The 16,527-nt window shown below is 34.5% G+C and overlaps 1 protein-coding gene across 2 annotated transcripts in view; it reads right to left on the bottom strand.

The window, feature by feature from the left end:
- Positions 1-1,534: 1,534 nt before the first annotated feature.
- Positions 1,535-16,527, bottom strand: part of LOC121382791 (golgin subfamily A member 1-like) — a 47,769-nt gene continuing 32,776 nt past the window's right edge. For both annotated transcript variants that reach the window (XM_041512397.1, XM_041512398.1), the window contains 5 exons: positions 14,570-14,672; positions 12,915-13,096; positions 12,150-12,260; positions 11,204-11,590; positions 1,535-9,324 (listed from right to left, as the gene is read on the bottom strand). In XM_041512397.1, the coding sequence (XP_041368331.1) occupies positions 9,166-9,324; positions 11,204-11,590; positions 12,150-12,260; positions 12,915-13,096; positions 14,570-14,672 (942 nt within the window). In that variant the 3' untranslated portion in view covers positions 1,535-9,165. The remainder of the gene's footprint in view (positions 9,325-11,203; positions 11,591-12,149; positions 12,261-12,914; positions 13,097-14,569; positions 14,673-16,527) is intronic.

Below are 16,527 nucleotides of genomic sequence, written 5' to 3'. Positions count from 1 at the left end.
ACCTATCTGAGGGAATACACGGACACAGTCACCTATCTGAGGGAATACATGGACACACAATCACATATCTGAGTGTATACAGACACACATTCACCTATCTGAGGGAATACATGGACAATCACCCACCTATCTGAGGGAATACATGGACACACAGTCACATATGTGAGTGTATACACGGACACACAATCACATATCTGAGTATATACATGGACACACAATCACATATCTGAGGGAATACATGGACACACAATCACATATATGAGGGAATACATGAACACACAATCACATATCTGAATGAATACACGGACATACAATCACATATCAGAGGGAATACACGGACATACAATCACATATCTGAGGGAATACATGGACATACAATCACATATCTGAGGGAATACATGGGACACACAATCACATATCTGAGGGAATACATGGGATATACAATCACATATCTGAGGGAATACATTGGACACACAATCACATATCTGAGGGAATACACGGACATACAATCACATATCTGAGGGAATACATGGGACACACAATCACATATCTGAGGGAATACATGGAAACACAATCGCATATCTGAGTGTATACACAGACATACAATGACATATCTGAATGAATACACAGACACACAATCACATATCTGTGTATATACACGGACACACAATCACATATCTGAGGGAAAACATGGACACAATCACCTATTTGAGGGAATACACAGACACACAATCACGTATCTGAGGGAATACACAGACACACAATCACCTATATGAGTGTATACACGGACACACAATCACATATCTGAGAGGATACATGGGACACAGAATCACCTATCTGAGGGAATACATGGACACACAATCACCTATGAGTGTATACACGAACACACAATCACATATATGAGGGAATACATGAACACACAATCACATATCTGAGGGAATACATGAACACACAATCACATATATGAGGGAATACATGAACACACAATCACATATGAGGGAATACATGGACACACAATCACATATATGAGGGAATACATGAACACACAATCACATATCTGAGTGTATACACGGACACAATCACATATCTGAGGGAATACACGGACACACAATCACATATCTGAGTGAATAAACATACAATCACATATCTGAATGAATACATGGACATACAATCACATATCTGAGGGAATACATGGGACACACAATCACATATCTGAGGGAATACATGGGACACACAATCACCTATCTGAGGGAATACATGGGACACACAATCACCTATCTGAGGGAATACATGGGACACACAATCACCTATCTGAGGGAATACATGGACACACAATCACCTATCTGAGGGAATACATGGGACACACAATCACCTATCTGAGTTTATACACTGACAAACAATCACATATCCAAGGAAATATACTGACACACAATCACCTATCCAAGGGATTACACTGTCACACAATCACCTATTCCAGGGAATATATGGACACATTTACAAATCCAAGTTCATAAGAAATAACAGAAAAAGTACAACAGGTGGTGATGTTTTATTAACACTGAAGATGGTTACATCTTGAGCCCTCTCAACATAGATTCATGTCAGAAGAATTCATTTCCAGTACTTAAAATATATCAAAGGGATCATATACAACACCAAGTACAATCAATTTATATCATGGATTTGCATATATCATAAAAAACAACAACCAAAAATAAATATAATACCGGTATACAAACACAACAGTGAAATCACAAATAACATGATGGGCATCTGTTAACTGCATGTATGTAATAATTAATAGTCAGGACATCCAAACATCAACTGATAAAAACTATCAAATATTGATGACATGGTAATTTATAATATTACCACTGAGCACATTATAAATAGGTTATGTGTAGTTACACTGTGTTCAGTTATTACAGTGAAACACATTATAAATAAGTTATGTGTAGTTACACTGTGTTCAGTTACTACTACAGTGAAACACATTATAAATAAGTTATGTGTAGTTACACTGTGTTCAGTTACTACTACAGTGAAACATGTCTAAACCAGATCACGCTAGGTTCTAATATTTATCCTAGTTAGACAGGATCCGGTGTGTGTAGTTACACTGTGTTCAGTTACTACTACAGTGAAACATGTCTAAACCAGATCACGCTAGGTTCTAATATTTATCCTAGTTAGACAGGATCCGGTGTTTAGAGGGTCGTATTTTAGAATTTAGAAAATTTGGTACCAAGAAACTTGGTTGGTTTTGACAGTATTCTGGTTTGTTCAAGGTCCAGTTTAGACAGTTTTGTACCACGATGCAGACTCGATATTTTAACTTCTCTTTTGATGCATTTTCTGGAAGACCAATTATAATTTATAAGTCAAATCATTATGCAAGATGAAAAGGGTGATTTTTTAAAATTCCCGTACCAATTCCAACCAAGAGTGGGTACACAGATAGGCTCAATGTAAGGCCACATACACTGAGTTTCACCCACTTCACAGGTTCGATTATGTGTGTGTCTCCCGAGTGTATGATCCCACATGGGGGAATGATTACCCGGCATACACTGCAGGTTTCGTGTACCCCAGGCTTGAATGATACCGAGATAGTTCAACTGACAGCAATGAGCAAGCTTGTAGCAAAGCCTTGTCATGTAGTCCCATACTAAAATGGAAATACATCATCCATGTATGTTTGGGTTGTCACGTAGTCCCATACTGAAATGGGAATACATCATCCATGTATGTTTGGGTTGTCACATAGTCCCATACTGAAATGGAAATACATCATCCATGTATGTTTGGGTTGTCACGTAGTCCCATACTGAAATGGAAATACATCATCCATGTATGTTTGGGTTGTCACGTAGTCCCATACTGAAATGGAAATACATCATCCATGTATGTTTGGGTTGTCACGTAGTCCCATACTGAAATGGGAATACATCATCCATGTATGTTTGGGTTGTCACGTAGTCCCATACTGAAATGGGAATACATCATCCATGTATGTTTGGGTTGTCACGTAGTCCCATACTGAAATGGGAATACATCATCCATGTATGTTTGGGTTGTCACGTAGTCCCATACTAAAATGGAAATACATCATCCATGTATGTTTGGGTTGTCACGTAGTCCCATACTGAAATGGAAATACATCATCCATGTATGTTTGGGTTGTCACGTAGTCCCATACTGAAATGGAAATACATCATCCATGTATGTTTGGGTTGTCACGTAGTCCCATACTGAAATGGAAATACATCATCCATGTATGTTTGGGCTGCCTTGAAAATATGTTTTTGTCTCCGTGTTATAGATTTGTGACGTCTTAAAAACAAATTAAAATTAAAAACTCAGATTTTGTTTTTAATTATACAAGATAAAACCTGGGCCCCATGTTTTAAAAACTTTTAGAGTCCAGACTCAATCTCTAATGACGTCACACACATATAATTTGTATGGCGCTGCCATGACATTCACATGTTGGACTCTTAATATATTAGTCTCGAGTCTAGACTCAACGTTTTATAAGCACCAGACCAGATTTCGTTCTGTTGATAGAGAAACCAAACAAGAAAGCACACTAGCAGGGCTCACTCTGCCCATCGCCAAATTTGAAAATTGCTAACTTTTATACACAGTGGCTACAAAATTTAGTATTTGGCTGATAAATTGTTGTTTAAATTAGCCACTTTTTAATAGTTTTCAAATAAATACACTTCATATCTAAAATTGGTTAAAACAGATTTCTTTCCAGTGTGACTACAGCACTAGCTCACGTCATCCAAAGCAAATCAAAAGAGGTTTTTTTTGTGGGGAAACTTATGGTTTCAGTTGTATTGGATTTTAAAGGAATTGTGATAATTAAATATTTTTTATAAAGGTATCACCATAAGTGGGAATTACAAGCTTGAGCTTTTCAGATGAGCTGAAAAAGTCTGCTCGACAATGTGTCAGCTTACACAGCTCATGTTTTTGTTTCACCAGCTACTGAAGTTGGCTTCAAGTTGGTACCCCACCCTTGTTATGGACATGACCTTGCACTCAAACGTTTATCTACTTCTTAAACTAAAAGTTATGTTGCAGTGAGGGGATAGATTTGGTTCCAAGGGCCATACTAAATGCACTAAGGTACAATGTGACCATAATGAAAACATGCTGATGAAACAAATGACCTTGTTCATATGAAAACAGGTACGGCAATGGTCTTTTTGGATGTTCCTAATATACATGTATGTAATATACATGTGTAAAATTGTATTATGAAGACAGAGATCACAGGTAACATTGTTAACGTTTGTTAAGGCCTAATTTCACTGAAGAGCAGGAAGGAAAAACTAGTGCTGTTCAATAGATCCAATTATTATGAGTGAGGAACAATCCAGCAAAAAAGCACAAAACTGCTATGAATAGAACACGAAGAGATTTTTACAAAATGTTACACAGAAAAATTAAGATTTCACCCAACCTGTGCAAGTGCTGTTGTATTAGAACACTAGAAATTTGTTTTGTTTGTTTATGTTTTTATATATACTATACATAAACAAACAAAACAAATTTCTAGTATTCTAATACAACGGCACTTGCCCAGATTGGATACACATGTATATATATGTGGTCAGTTTTGTGTATCTGTGGAAGATTGCCAGATTGGATACACATGTATATATATATATGTGGTCAGTTTGGTGTATCTTGGTGTATCTGTGGAATATTGCCCTATGGATACACATGTGTATATATATGTGGTCAGTTTGGTGTATCTGTGGAAGATTGCCATATGGATATGCTAAGCCTATTTTTGAGTATTGTTGGTGCTCTTTTTAAACATTGCACTCTCTCCCTTGAAAAAGTCTGCATCCTCCCCTGATAGGGGCTAGACATAGCCCAGTGGTAAAGCACTCGCTTGATGCATGGTCGGTTTTAGATCGATCCCCGTCAGTGGGCCAACTGGGCTATTTCTCGCTCCAGCCAATGCACCGCAACTGGTACATCAAAGACCATGGTATGTGGTATCCTGTCTATGTGATGGTGCATATAAAAGATCCCTTGCTGCTAATCGAAAAGAGTAGCCCACAAAGTAGCAACAGCTGCTTTCCATCCTCAATATCTGTGTGGTCTTTAATGATATGTCCGACGCCATATAACCGTCAATAAAATGTGTCGAGTGTGTCGTTAAACCATTTCCTTCTTCCTCCTCTAATGTGTGTACATACCTGTATATTGCTATAAACATGCAAAGACATACACATACTTTATAACATGATTATCTTTATATTTCGTGGCGTATTCCATGGGTAAATACAAGTTATTGTTTCTTTGGTCCAATACATTGTACAATCACTCTCTTTATTTGGTACAACTTTCTTTCAAGTAGACCCAACAGAAATTTCTTTCTATCAGCTTTCTCATCATATAATAGTAAAAAAAACTTATTGACAGGTTTTCCATGCTGTGTCTAATTACATCAACCACACAATTTATTGCTTTTCGTTCGACCCTTTCCATATCAGCCCTCCTGTGTAATTAGGCCTTTAATTGTATGGCTACACAGTAATAGTTCATACATAATAATATATAATAATAAGTACACGTATATGTACAAAAGTCTATATTGTGAATATAGAGATCGCCAATTGCATGGTTGTCATTTGGTAATTGTATATCTGTAGTAATAGTTTGCATACATATATATTGGTAGGAAAATAAAAATCACAAGTAACATGATTTTCATTTGGTAAATGTACATAGTGTACTGAGAAAAATTTAGTAGAATAAAAAGAAGGTATTTCTGTTATTTGAAATCATGGACAGAAGTACAGGTCAATAAAAAGGTTGACCATATTGGAATTGATGGTAAACCAAGACCAGCTGAAGAGATTAATAACCTCTCCGGAGATAACACACAACAAGTTTAACACATTTTAATCAATGAATATAAATGGATGCATGTGAAGAAATGGATGTAAGAGAATCAATATAAATGAATGAATGAATGTCATTGTATAAATGAATGAATGAATGAATGAATGAATGAATGAATGAATGAATGAAAGTATATGGATGAATGAACAAACAGATGAATGAATGTTATATTAATGCTGACAAGGAGACAAAGCTCAGTAGTTTGATATTAACCTGTTTGATGCCTAACAGGACTGAGAATGGATGTGGTATTTAAAAAACATTTAAACCTCCAAAAATTATTCCTCTCCCAGTTACATATGAAATATTGCTTACCCATATGGTTAAAAATATCTTGGTACATATCAAAGTGATACATCCCACTAGAACACCAGTTGGGACATAATACTTTGTGATGTCACCAATTGGCGTACTACAACATTACAGGAATGAGTGATATAAATTAAGATCGATTATGGGTAATAATAAATAGAATATTAAACTCGCTACCATATTGTATCATGTTGATGTCCCTCTTGAAATAATTTTTATTATCACTTGCTAAAACTCGTGACAAGTGAAATTTATTTCACTAAGGACATAAACATGATACAAAATGGAAGCTTGTTTAATATCCTATAATTATTTTGTGGTTGGAAAGACAAAGACTGGGATGTGAACAGTAAAAGAAGTTGAAAGATTGGAGAAGCTGCCAGATTGGAAAGAAATTAGATGGAAGTCAAAGGAGAGAAAGTGGCAGTAAAATTCTATGAAATTCCATGAAAAACAAGTGAGGGGAGTGATTATGGGGAGCCATTTAAGATATTACCGATACCATATAAATCCACGTGCTAAAGCGGCCATTATTTGCATTGACTTGTCACATGCGATTTGTCAGCCCTACAAAAATGATTCAATTGCATACAACAAGTTGGTATGAGTAATCGCATGAGAACACTGCTTAAGGAGAGCTAAAAATTACTCCTTGAACTAATATCAGGGCAGTGATAGGGAGCAAGAGATTCAGCTCCCCTTAAATGGCGAAATCTGCCATCATTCTGTTTGCATGTCAAGTTATGCAACTTTAAATTCAGCTGAACCACCAATTAGTCATCTTGTCAATCATTAAATGTTCTAAAAGTCACTTTAACAAGTATCAAAAATACTCTTATCAATGATTATCAATAAAATATATCTTTTATTTTGCTTAAAATGCAGTAATCACACTAATGACTAAAATCACTTACATGTGAATGTTTGCACCGGTAACATATAAATGAATACCAGCTCTGAAGCAAACAGGTGATATTATTATGTCTTGTGTGATACCATCTTATAACTTCAATTTATAAAACCTCACACCATATAACTATAATTAAAATGTATTGAGTGCATTATTAAATAAAACATTTCTTTCTTTCTTATTTCTTTCATTCAATTTATAAAACATTTCTGCCATTTTTGGGGGAAAAACTTCCCAATTAAAAACTGTGTCAAGTCTTTTGGCAGGATATGGTTCATAATATTTTCTGAAATTGGTCATATACAGCTTTATTATTCACATGGTTCAACATAACCGAGTTAATAATAATCATACGAAGCACACGTGTAATAACTTTGCATGTGAAATATGGCGTCATTTTGTCGTCTCCTTCTAGTTGTGATTAAAACATTTTGAGACGGTCCTTGTTATTCATACTGATTTTACGAAAATCTTGTCAGGATTTATGTATTACCCTCGCTTTTGCTTGGGCAATGCAAAAATTCTGACACTTGTTTTGTAAAATCAGTACGACACACAAGCTCGTATAATAATCTCTATATATATTTACTATTGTTGTGATCCTACAAATCATCTCAACATATATTCATTTCTTTTATAGTATCAGTAGCTATGTTGTCAAAATGATAGAATTACATCATCAAAATACAACATAGCTTTAGTTAGATATGTAAATGGCCAACCAGTACTTGGTACAGTACATCTTTTATACATATTCACAGCTTTATTCATTTAAACATAATAAAATGAATTCACTATGTGAATCTTGCCCCTAAATACAAAACTAGTAATATGCATAAGTCCTAGAAACAGTGTTCTAAAACATCAGTCTCATAGCGATCCAACTAACACCAACACTTTCCAACTTCAGTGAGAACACTCTTTCCGTCTTGATGATTACTGAACAATATTTCACCTATACAACAATATTTGCTGATTGTTTGTCTTCTTCTTAACAATGACATAAAACTTGGTTTGTTTGTTTTCCACACATGAAGACACTGGCACCATTGAAATGTCTTGTAAATGCATCCTTGGTATATTTTCTGCTAGAAGACAGTTTCAATATATTAATACAAGACCGTCACAACCACACACTTCAAACACACTATTGTCAGGTTCACCGACTATTTCTCCACCGTATGAAGACACACTAGGCCTCGGTGAATTGTAAGTTTGTGTCAAACATTTATCGGATACACTGACTCTCCATTTTATGAGGAAACTTTCAGTACACAGATACCATACCATCAAATACAGTGTAAATTTCACATTATGTAGACAGTGTCAATATGTGGATACCATACTATCAAATACAGTGTAAATTCCACATTATGAAGACAGCGTCAATATATGTATACCATACCATCAGATACAGGGTAATTTCCACATTATTAATCAATGTCAATACTTGGATACAATATCAGATATGCTGTGATTTCCACATTATGAAGACAATGTCAATATATGGATACCATATCATCAAATACACTTTGTCATTTCTACATTATGAAATCAGTCAATATATGGATATCATATCATGTGATATACTAATTTATATATTTTGAAGAAATTGTCAATATATGGATACCATACTGTCAAATACACTGTGATTTCCACATTATGAATCAATGTCAGTATATGGATACCATACTGTCAAATACACTGTAATTTCCACATTATGAATCAATGTCAGTATATGGATACCATACTGTCAAATACACTGTGATTTCCACATTATGAATCAATGTCAGTATATGGATACCATACTGTCAAATACACTGTAGTTTCCACATTATGAATCAATGTCAGTATATGGATACCATACTGTCAAATACACTGTAATTTCCACATTATGAAGACACTGAATACATGGACACAATAGCAATAAATAAATGATGATGTTTTTTCAGCACTTTTTGGAGATGACACTGTTGTATGAAAGACACTGGTGGTCGGTAGTTCTCTCCACGTCAGTACGAAGGAGGAATGATTTTAGACGTCTGACCTTGACCTACGCGTGGTTTCGGTCCAAACCATGACATTTTCCATTGTAGAGTCTGTTTAATCAACTCCTGCTCGTCACGGCTGAAGTGGAGTAACATGGACAGCGCCTTTATCAGCTGAAGTGACTGAAAGTGAAAAAACATACTAGGTATTATGTTAAAGCCAAACTAGGAAATACAGATGAAACTGCAGTGGAGCTGTCCAACTGAATTAATTATAGGTGCAATGTCAAAGTTGCAATAATGGTGGTTCCCGCCAAAAATATTTATTAATTTTTGCATTAAAACATAAAGTTTGTATCTTCAGTTACATGCCTATAAAAAATTACAACTAAATAATTCTATTTACTAGATTAATGTTTTTTTAGGGCAAAATCATGAGTGCATCACACACATTAACTGGTGACATCACTGTTTTATGTGTACACAATCAACACACTAACTTTTCCCAATAATTTTTACAGACAACTGATAAAGAAACAAAGATGGCGACCACATAATTTAGCCACAAATTATTCGAGAAACCCCTCTTGTCATCCAGTACAAAACTTTAAACCTTTATTATTCTTGAGTTGATTATGGAGTAAAGATTATGCGTGGGATCAATTAATTTGTAGTTATTCATTACAAATAAATGTGAACACAACTAAATATTGCAGTTTCAACTTTATAGGACCTTTAATGAATGAATGAATGTTTCACATCAACCCAGCACAAATAATACATTGGCTTTTGGGTGTCAAACAATGCTAAATATATGAAATAATCGATGATTATCATCAATATAAAAATATGAAACGTTAAATAAAAAAGATTGTAAAGAGCAGTATAAAAAAGTGAAACTGAAAATAGTTCAAATGTTGTGGATAGTTTCAGATTTGGTAATCATGTTTGTTAGATGTACTTAAATAAAAACAAGCATTTTGTGAGTACTGCTGAAACAATACACCTCCCCTACTGTGCTGAACAAATGTTTATATCTCCTAAATTTAACTCTGTGAAAATCGGCATGAAAGTCAGACTTGATCTGTAATAGTACATAGTAAACATCAAAGTCAGACTTGATCTGTAACAGTACACAGTAAACATCAAAGTCAGACTTGATCTGTAACAGTACACAGTAAACATCAAAGTCAGACTTGATCTGTAACAGTACACAGTAAACATCAAAGTCAGACTTGATCTGTAACAGTACACAGTGAACATCAAAGTCAGACTTGATCTGTAACAGTACACAGTGAACATCAAAGTCAGACTTGATCTGTAACAGTACACAGTGAACATCAAAGTCAGACTTGATCTGTAACAGTACACAGTGAACATCAAAGTCAGACTTGATCTGTAACAGTACACAGTGAACATGAAAGTCAGACTTGATCTGTAATAGTACATAGTGAACATCAAAGTCAGACTTGATCTGTAATAGTACACAGTAAACACCAAAGTCAGACTTGATCTGTAATAGTACATAGTGAACATGAAAGTCAGACTTGATCTGTAATAGTACATAGTAAACATGTGCACAAAATTTTAGCTCCATATTTTCAGGCACTGCCAAAAAAAAAAAACATCCTAAAATATAATTTTCATATCTCCTAAGTTCAAGGGCCATTACTCTGTAAAAAAATTGGTAAATTGCTGTAAAAGTCAAACTTAACCAGTAACAGAACATGATAAAGCTATACACAAAATTCAGCTCAATATCTTGAGGCATTACAAAAACAAATCCTGGAAAAAAAAGTTTTCTTTCTCCTAAGTTCAAGGGCCATAACTCTGTCAAACTTGATCTGTCACAGTATATGATAAAACTATACACAAAATTTCAGCTCAATATCTCAAGGCATTGTGAAAAAACATCCAGAAAACTATATGTGAGATGAACAGATGGACGGATGGATGGATGGATGGACGGATGGACAGAAGGACGGAGATAAACCTATAGTCCCCTCCAGATTGACAGGTAGGGGTCTAATAACATTGCATACTAAAATGAAACAAGACCTACCTCCGCCTCCCTGCTACAACAGAACTTGAGTATGACGTGTTTGAGGTACTGGAAGTTAACGTCTTTGTCGAGCTCCTGCCGTATCCCCGCCATGCCGCGTTTCAGCTTGGCATCGTCCTGACTCTCGAGGGCGGCGGCCGAGACCTGTGCATACGACTGGTCGCCCATCTGGTTCTTATGAGTGAGATGCGGGTTGTTCCACGGCTCAGACGCGTTGTGCTTGTACTGGTCCGAACGCCGGTTCGAGTCGGACTTCCTGCTGGTGACTGGGGAGTTGGACGATTCCCTCAGCTCCGAGGACTCATCGTTCGGCAGAGATTGCACCTTTAACTCGCGCTGCAGGGTTATCCGGAGATCCTTCAGTGTCTGCTCCTGTTTCTTCAACATCTGGGTAAGGTTGAAATGAAGTATAGAGAAGTCTTAATGTGATGGCAGGTCAGTTTTACTGGCCACATACTTCATTACTAATTAAACAAATACATATTCTGTGTCAGGTTGAAATGAAGTAAAGAGAGGACTTGACGTGATGGTAGTTCAGTTTTACTGGCCATATACTTCATTAGTAATTAAACAAATACATATTCTGTGTCAGGTTGAAATGAAGAAAACAGAAGTCTTAACATGATGGCAGTTCAGTTTTACTGGCCACATACATCATTAATAATTTCTAAAAATACAAACTCTGTCGAAACCATGAAAATAAAACTCTCTTTTTTAATTCAGTAGAAAGTACACAATTGTGTCTATTGGTCTTTAACTTCCAAAAGGACTTTTAACAACATGTTAAAGTGGTAATTTGAAAGATTTGCCAAATAACATATTTTACATCTTGGAAATCCACATCAAATATAAAACTTCTTTTAGAGACTATGATTCTTTGTCATGTGGAACAATGGCACTTTCCAAAGATGTCAAATAATTTCAATAATATTACATAGATGCTCACCTTATTTTTCTCTGCAATCTGATCTTGCAATGACCTTACAGTTTTCTCAAGTTCATCGTGGGCAATGTTTTTTTCTATAGACTGGGTCTGGGCACTTTCAAAGTGTTGTATCTGTGATGAATAGAACACATCATCTGGGATGACTTTCACACAACAGACAAATAATACATTAAATAAAGACAATCTATTAGTGACAAACTGATGTAATACATCCAAAATTGAGGAATCCAATGTTTAACCTGCCAGTGTCAGGTGTCGGACATATTGATATTTAACAAACATTTACTGTCAATCATATATTTATTACATGATTATATTGATGACTGACACTCATTCAATTAACCAAATACCGATATATTTTTCAAAATGGGATTTCTTTTAAAATTCATTCATTATTGTTCAACTCAATAAACTGGCTAATAATAATTTTCCACAAATCATGTATTTACCACATCATCATACTGATGAACAGGTGTATCATCAGAAAAAGTTAACATTACAAAGTATGAACTAAATATGTCACTAAATGTCCTGAATAGTCATTTCTAGCTTGTCAATATTTACTACCCATCTACACAAGTAACTGTGACTTGTACTCTGATACTTTCTCTTCAAATTGTGACACCGACAGCCTCAGCTTGTCAATGTTTACTACGACCCATCTACACCAGTACCTGTGACTTGTACTCAGATACTTTCTCTTCAAATTGTGACACCGACTGCTTCAGTTTGTCAATGTTTACTACGACCCATCTACACCAGTACCTGTGACTTGTACTCTGATACTTTCTCTTCAAATTGTGACACCGACAGCCTCAGCTTGTCAATGGTCTGAGACTTGTCGGCGATCTCGTCCTGTAACTCTTGTTGTCTCTCCACGGTCTGCTGACGATGCGTCTCCATCTGCTGTGACAATTCGGCATTCCGCACCAACAACGAGTCTTTGTCTGAAACCAGATTATCATCATCAGATCAGAATGTTTACAATAAACATTTCAAAAATATTATTATGTGGTATATAAAGGATTCATCACAAGTATTTTTTAATATGGAAAATATCAACAGAGTCTATGTTAATCAGTATTTGTCGAGGCTCTGCATTTTAACTAAATATTTGAAAACATTACACTCAGGTACACAGGTCTTGTTGGCTTGTAAGCAAATGACCCATCCACAGCAACACATTACCAAGAGACCTTGCAGATTTGCATACCATTATTAACCGGGTAAATACACTAAATTATCACATGGGTTTATGACATGCATATCACTGGTAAGTTATAAAATCTCATTCACAACTCGGCATTCCATGTCAATAACGAATCTTTGTGTGTTCATTAGATCAGCTTATTATCATCAGATTAGAATGTTTACAATAAGCATTTCACACATATTATTATGTAGTATAATCTAATTAATATACTTGGCTTCCACACCAACAACGAATCTTTGTGTGTTCATCAAACCAGCTTATTATCATCAGATTAGAATGTTTACAATAAGCATTTCACACATATTATTATGTAGTATAATCTAATTAATATACTTGGCTTCCACACCAACAACGAATCTTTGTGTGTTCATCAAACCAGCTTATTATCATCAGATTAGAATGTTTACAGTAAACCTTCCACAAATCAGACTATGTGGTATAATCCAGTTAAGATACTCAGCATTCCGAAAGATATACGCCTCAGACTGATCATTCAATAAATTGTACGCAAGTGGTAAATCAGTGACACCAAATAAAATTGCAAAACCAATGCATGAATCAAACGATTGTTACTGTAATGTTTACAGGCCTGTATTTACGTAACATAATTCAGTTGTGTATTTGCTTATTTAATTATCCAAACATTTTAATACTGAAACAGTCTACCGTGAGTTAATTAATTGTTTGAAATATTTTGCTGTTTGCAAAACCTATCATCAGACTGCAGAAGTTTTTCAACATACTAGACCTTGTCCATAATTTATATTATTAATGACATTAATATGTTGATATATTTAAAATCAGAAATGAGAACAATTATAAAATATGTAACTGAATGAAGTATGCTATCAAAATAAAGAAACTTACTGCCTTGGCATTTACATGTTCCTATTGTCATGAGTGATTATTATATACATACATTTATTTATTTATTTTTCTATTGCTGTCCAAACAAAATCTATTATCTAATTTTGTATTACTACATGAGTGGTTATGAACAAAATTATTTAAATAATAATTTAAAAAAATATATATATATATTTATTGTTCTATTGTTGGTTATGGTTCTGTAAAAAACAAAAAATCAAAACAAAATCTATTATATAATTTTGTATTACTGTATGGTTGGTTATGAACAAAAATATTTAAATATAATTTTTTTTTTTTTTTTTTTTAAATGACAGTAATAGTGTATTTTGTGTTTGACCTTTTTCACTTTCTGTGAGCTCCACTTGCTGGAGTCTGGAATCTTTGTGAACAGTTTCAAACTTCTCGTTCAACTCCTCAAGTTGTCGCTCTAGATCAGAAACCTGATGGTTAAATATAAAGACACTTATAACTCGATACCTGCAGAAAACAAAGATTAATATCTCTAGATCAGAAACCTGATGGTTAAATATAAAGACACTTATAACACGATACCTGCAGAAAACAAAGATTAATATCTCTAGATCAGAAACCTGATGGTTAAATATAAAGACACTTATAACACGATACCTGCAGAAAACAAATATTAATATCTCTAGATCAGAAACCTGATGGTTAAATATAAAGACACTTAGAACTCGACACCTGCAGAAAACAAAGATTAATATCTCTAGATCAGAAACCCGATGGTTAAATATAAAGACACTTAGAACTCGACACCTGCAGAAAACAAAGATTAATATCTCTAGATCAGAAACCTGATGGTTAAATATAAAGACACTTATAACACGACACCTGCAGAAAACAAAGATTAATATCTCTAGATCAGAAACCTGATGGTTAAATATAAAGACACTTATAACACGACACCTGCAGAAAACAAAGATTAATATCTCTAGATCAGAAACCTGATGGTTAAATATAAAGACACTTATAACACGACACCTGCAGAAAACAAATATTAATATCTCCAGATCAGAAACCTGATGGTTAAATATAAAGACACTTAGAACTCGACACCTACAGAAAACAAATATTAATATCTCCAGATCAGAAACCTGATGGTTAAATATAAAGACACTTATAACTCGACACCTGCAGAAAACAAATATTAATATCTCTAGATCAGAAACCTGATGGTTAAATATAAAGACACTTATAACTCGATACCTGCAGAAAACAAATATTAATATCTCTAGATCAGAAACATGATGGTTAAATATAAAGACACTTATAACACGATACCTGCAGAAAACAAAGATTAATATCTCTAGATCAGAAACCTGATGGTTAAATATAAAGACACTTATAACACGACACCTGCAGAAAACAAATATTAATATCTCCAGATCAGAAACCTGATGGTTAAATATAAAGACACTTAGAACACGACACCTGCAGAAAACAAAGATTAATATCTCCAGATCAGAAACCTGATGGTTAAATATAAAGACACTTAGAACTCGACACCTGCAGAAAACAAATATTAATATCTCTAGATCAGAAACCTGATGGTTAAATATAAAGACACTTATAACTCGACACCTGCAGAAAACAAATATTAATATCTCCAGATCAGAAACCTGATGGTTAAATATAAAGACACTTATAACACGATACCTGCAGAAAACAAATATTAATATCTCTAGATCAGAAACCCGATGGTTAAATATAAAGACACTTAGAACTCGACACCTGCAGAAAACAAAGATTAATATCTCTAGATCAGAAACCTGATGGTTAAATATAAAGACACTTAGAACACGACACCTGCAGAAAACAAAGATTAATATCTCCAGATCAGAAACCTGATGGTTAAATATAAAGACACTTAGAACTCGACACCTGCAGAAAACAAATATTAATATCTCTAGATCAGAAACCTGATGGTTAAATATAAAGACACTTATAACTCGACACCTGCAGAAAACAAATATTAATATCTCCAGATCAGAAACCTGATGGTTAAATATAAAGACACTTATAACACGATACCTGCAGAAAACAAATATTAATATCTCTAGATCAGAAACCCGATGGTTAAATATAAAGACACTTAGAACTCGACACCTGCAGAAAACAAAGATTAATATCTCTAGATCAGAAACCTGATGGTTAAATATAAAGACACTTATAACACGATACCTGCAGAAAACAAAGATTAATATCTCTAGATCAGAAACCTGATGGTTAAATATAAAGACACTTATAACACGATACCTGCAGAAAACAAATATT

The sequence above is a fragment of the Gigantopelta aegis genome, chromosome 10 (genome assembly GCF_016097555.1).
Source record: "Gigantopelta aegis isolate Gae_Host chromosome 10, Gae_host_genome, whole genome shotgun sequence".
NCBI lineage: Eukaryota > Metazoa > Mollusca > Gastropoda > Neomphalida > Peltospiridae > Gigantopelta > Gigantopelta aegis.
The sequence above is the reverse complement of the archived record's forward strand: the minus strand, read 5'-3'. Positions and strand labels throughout refer to the sequence as shown.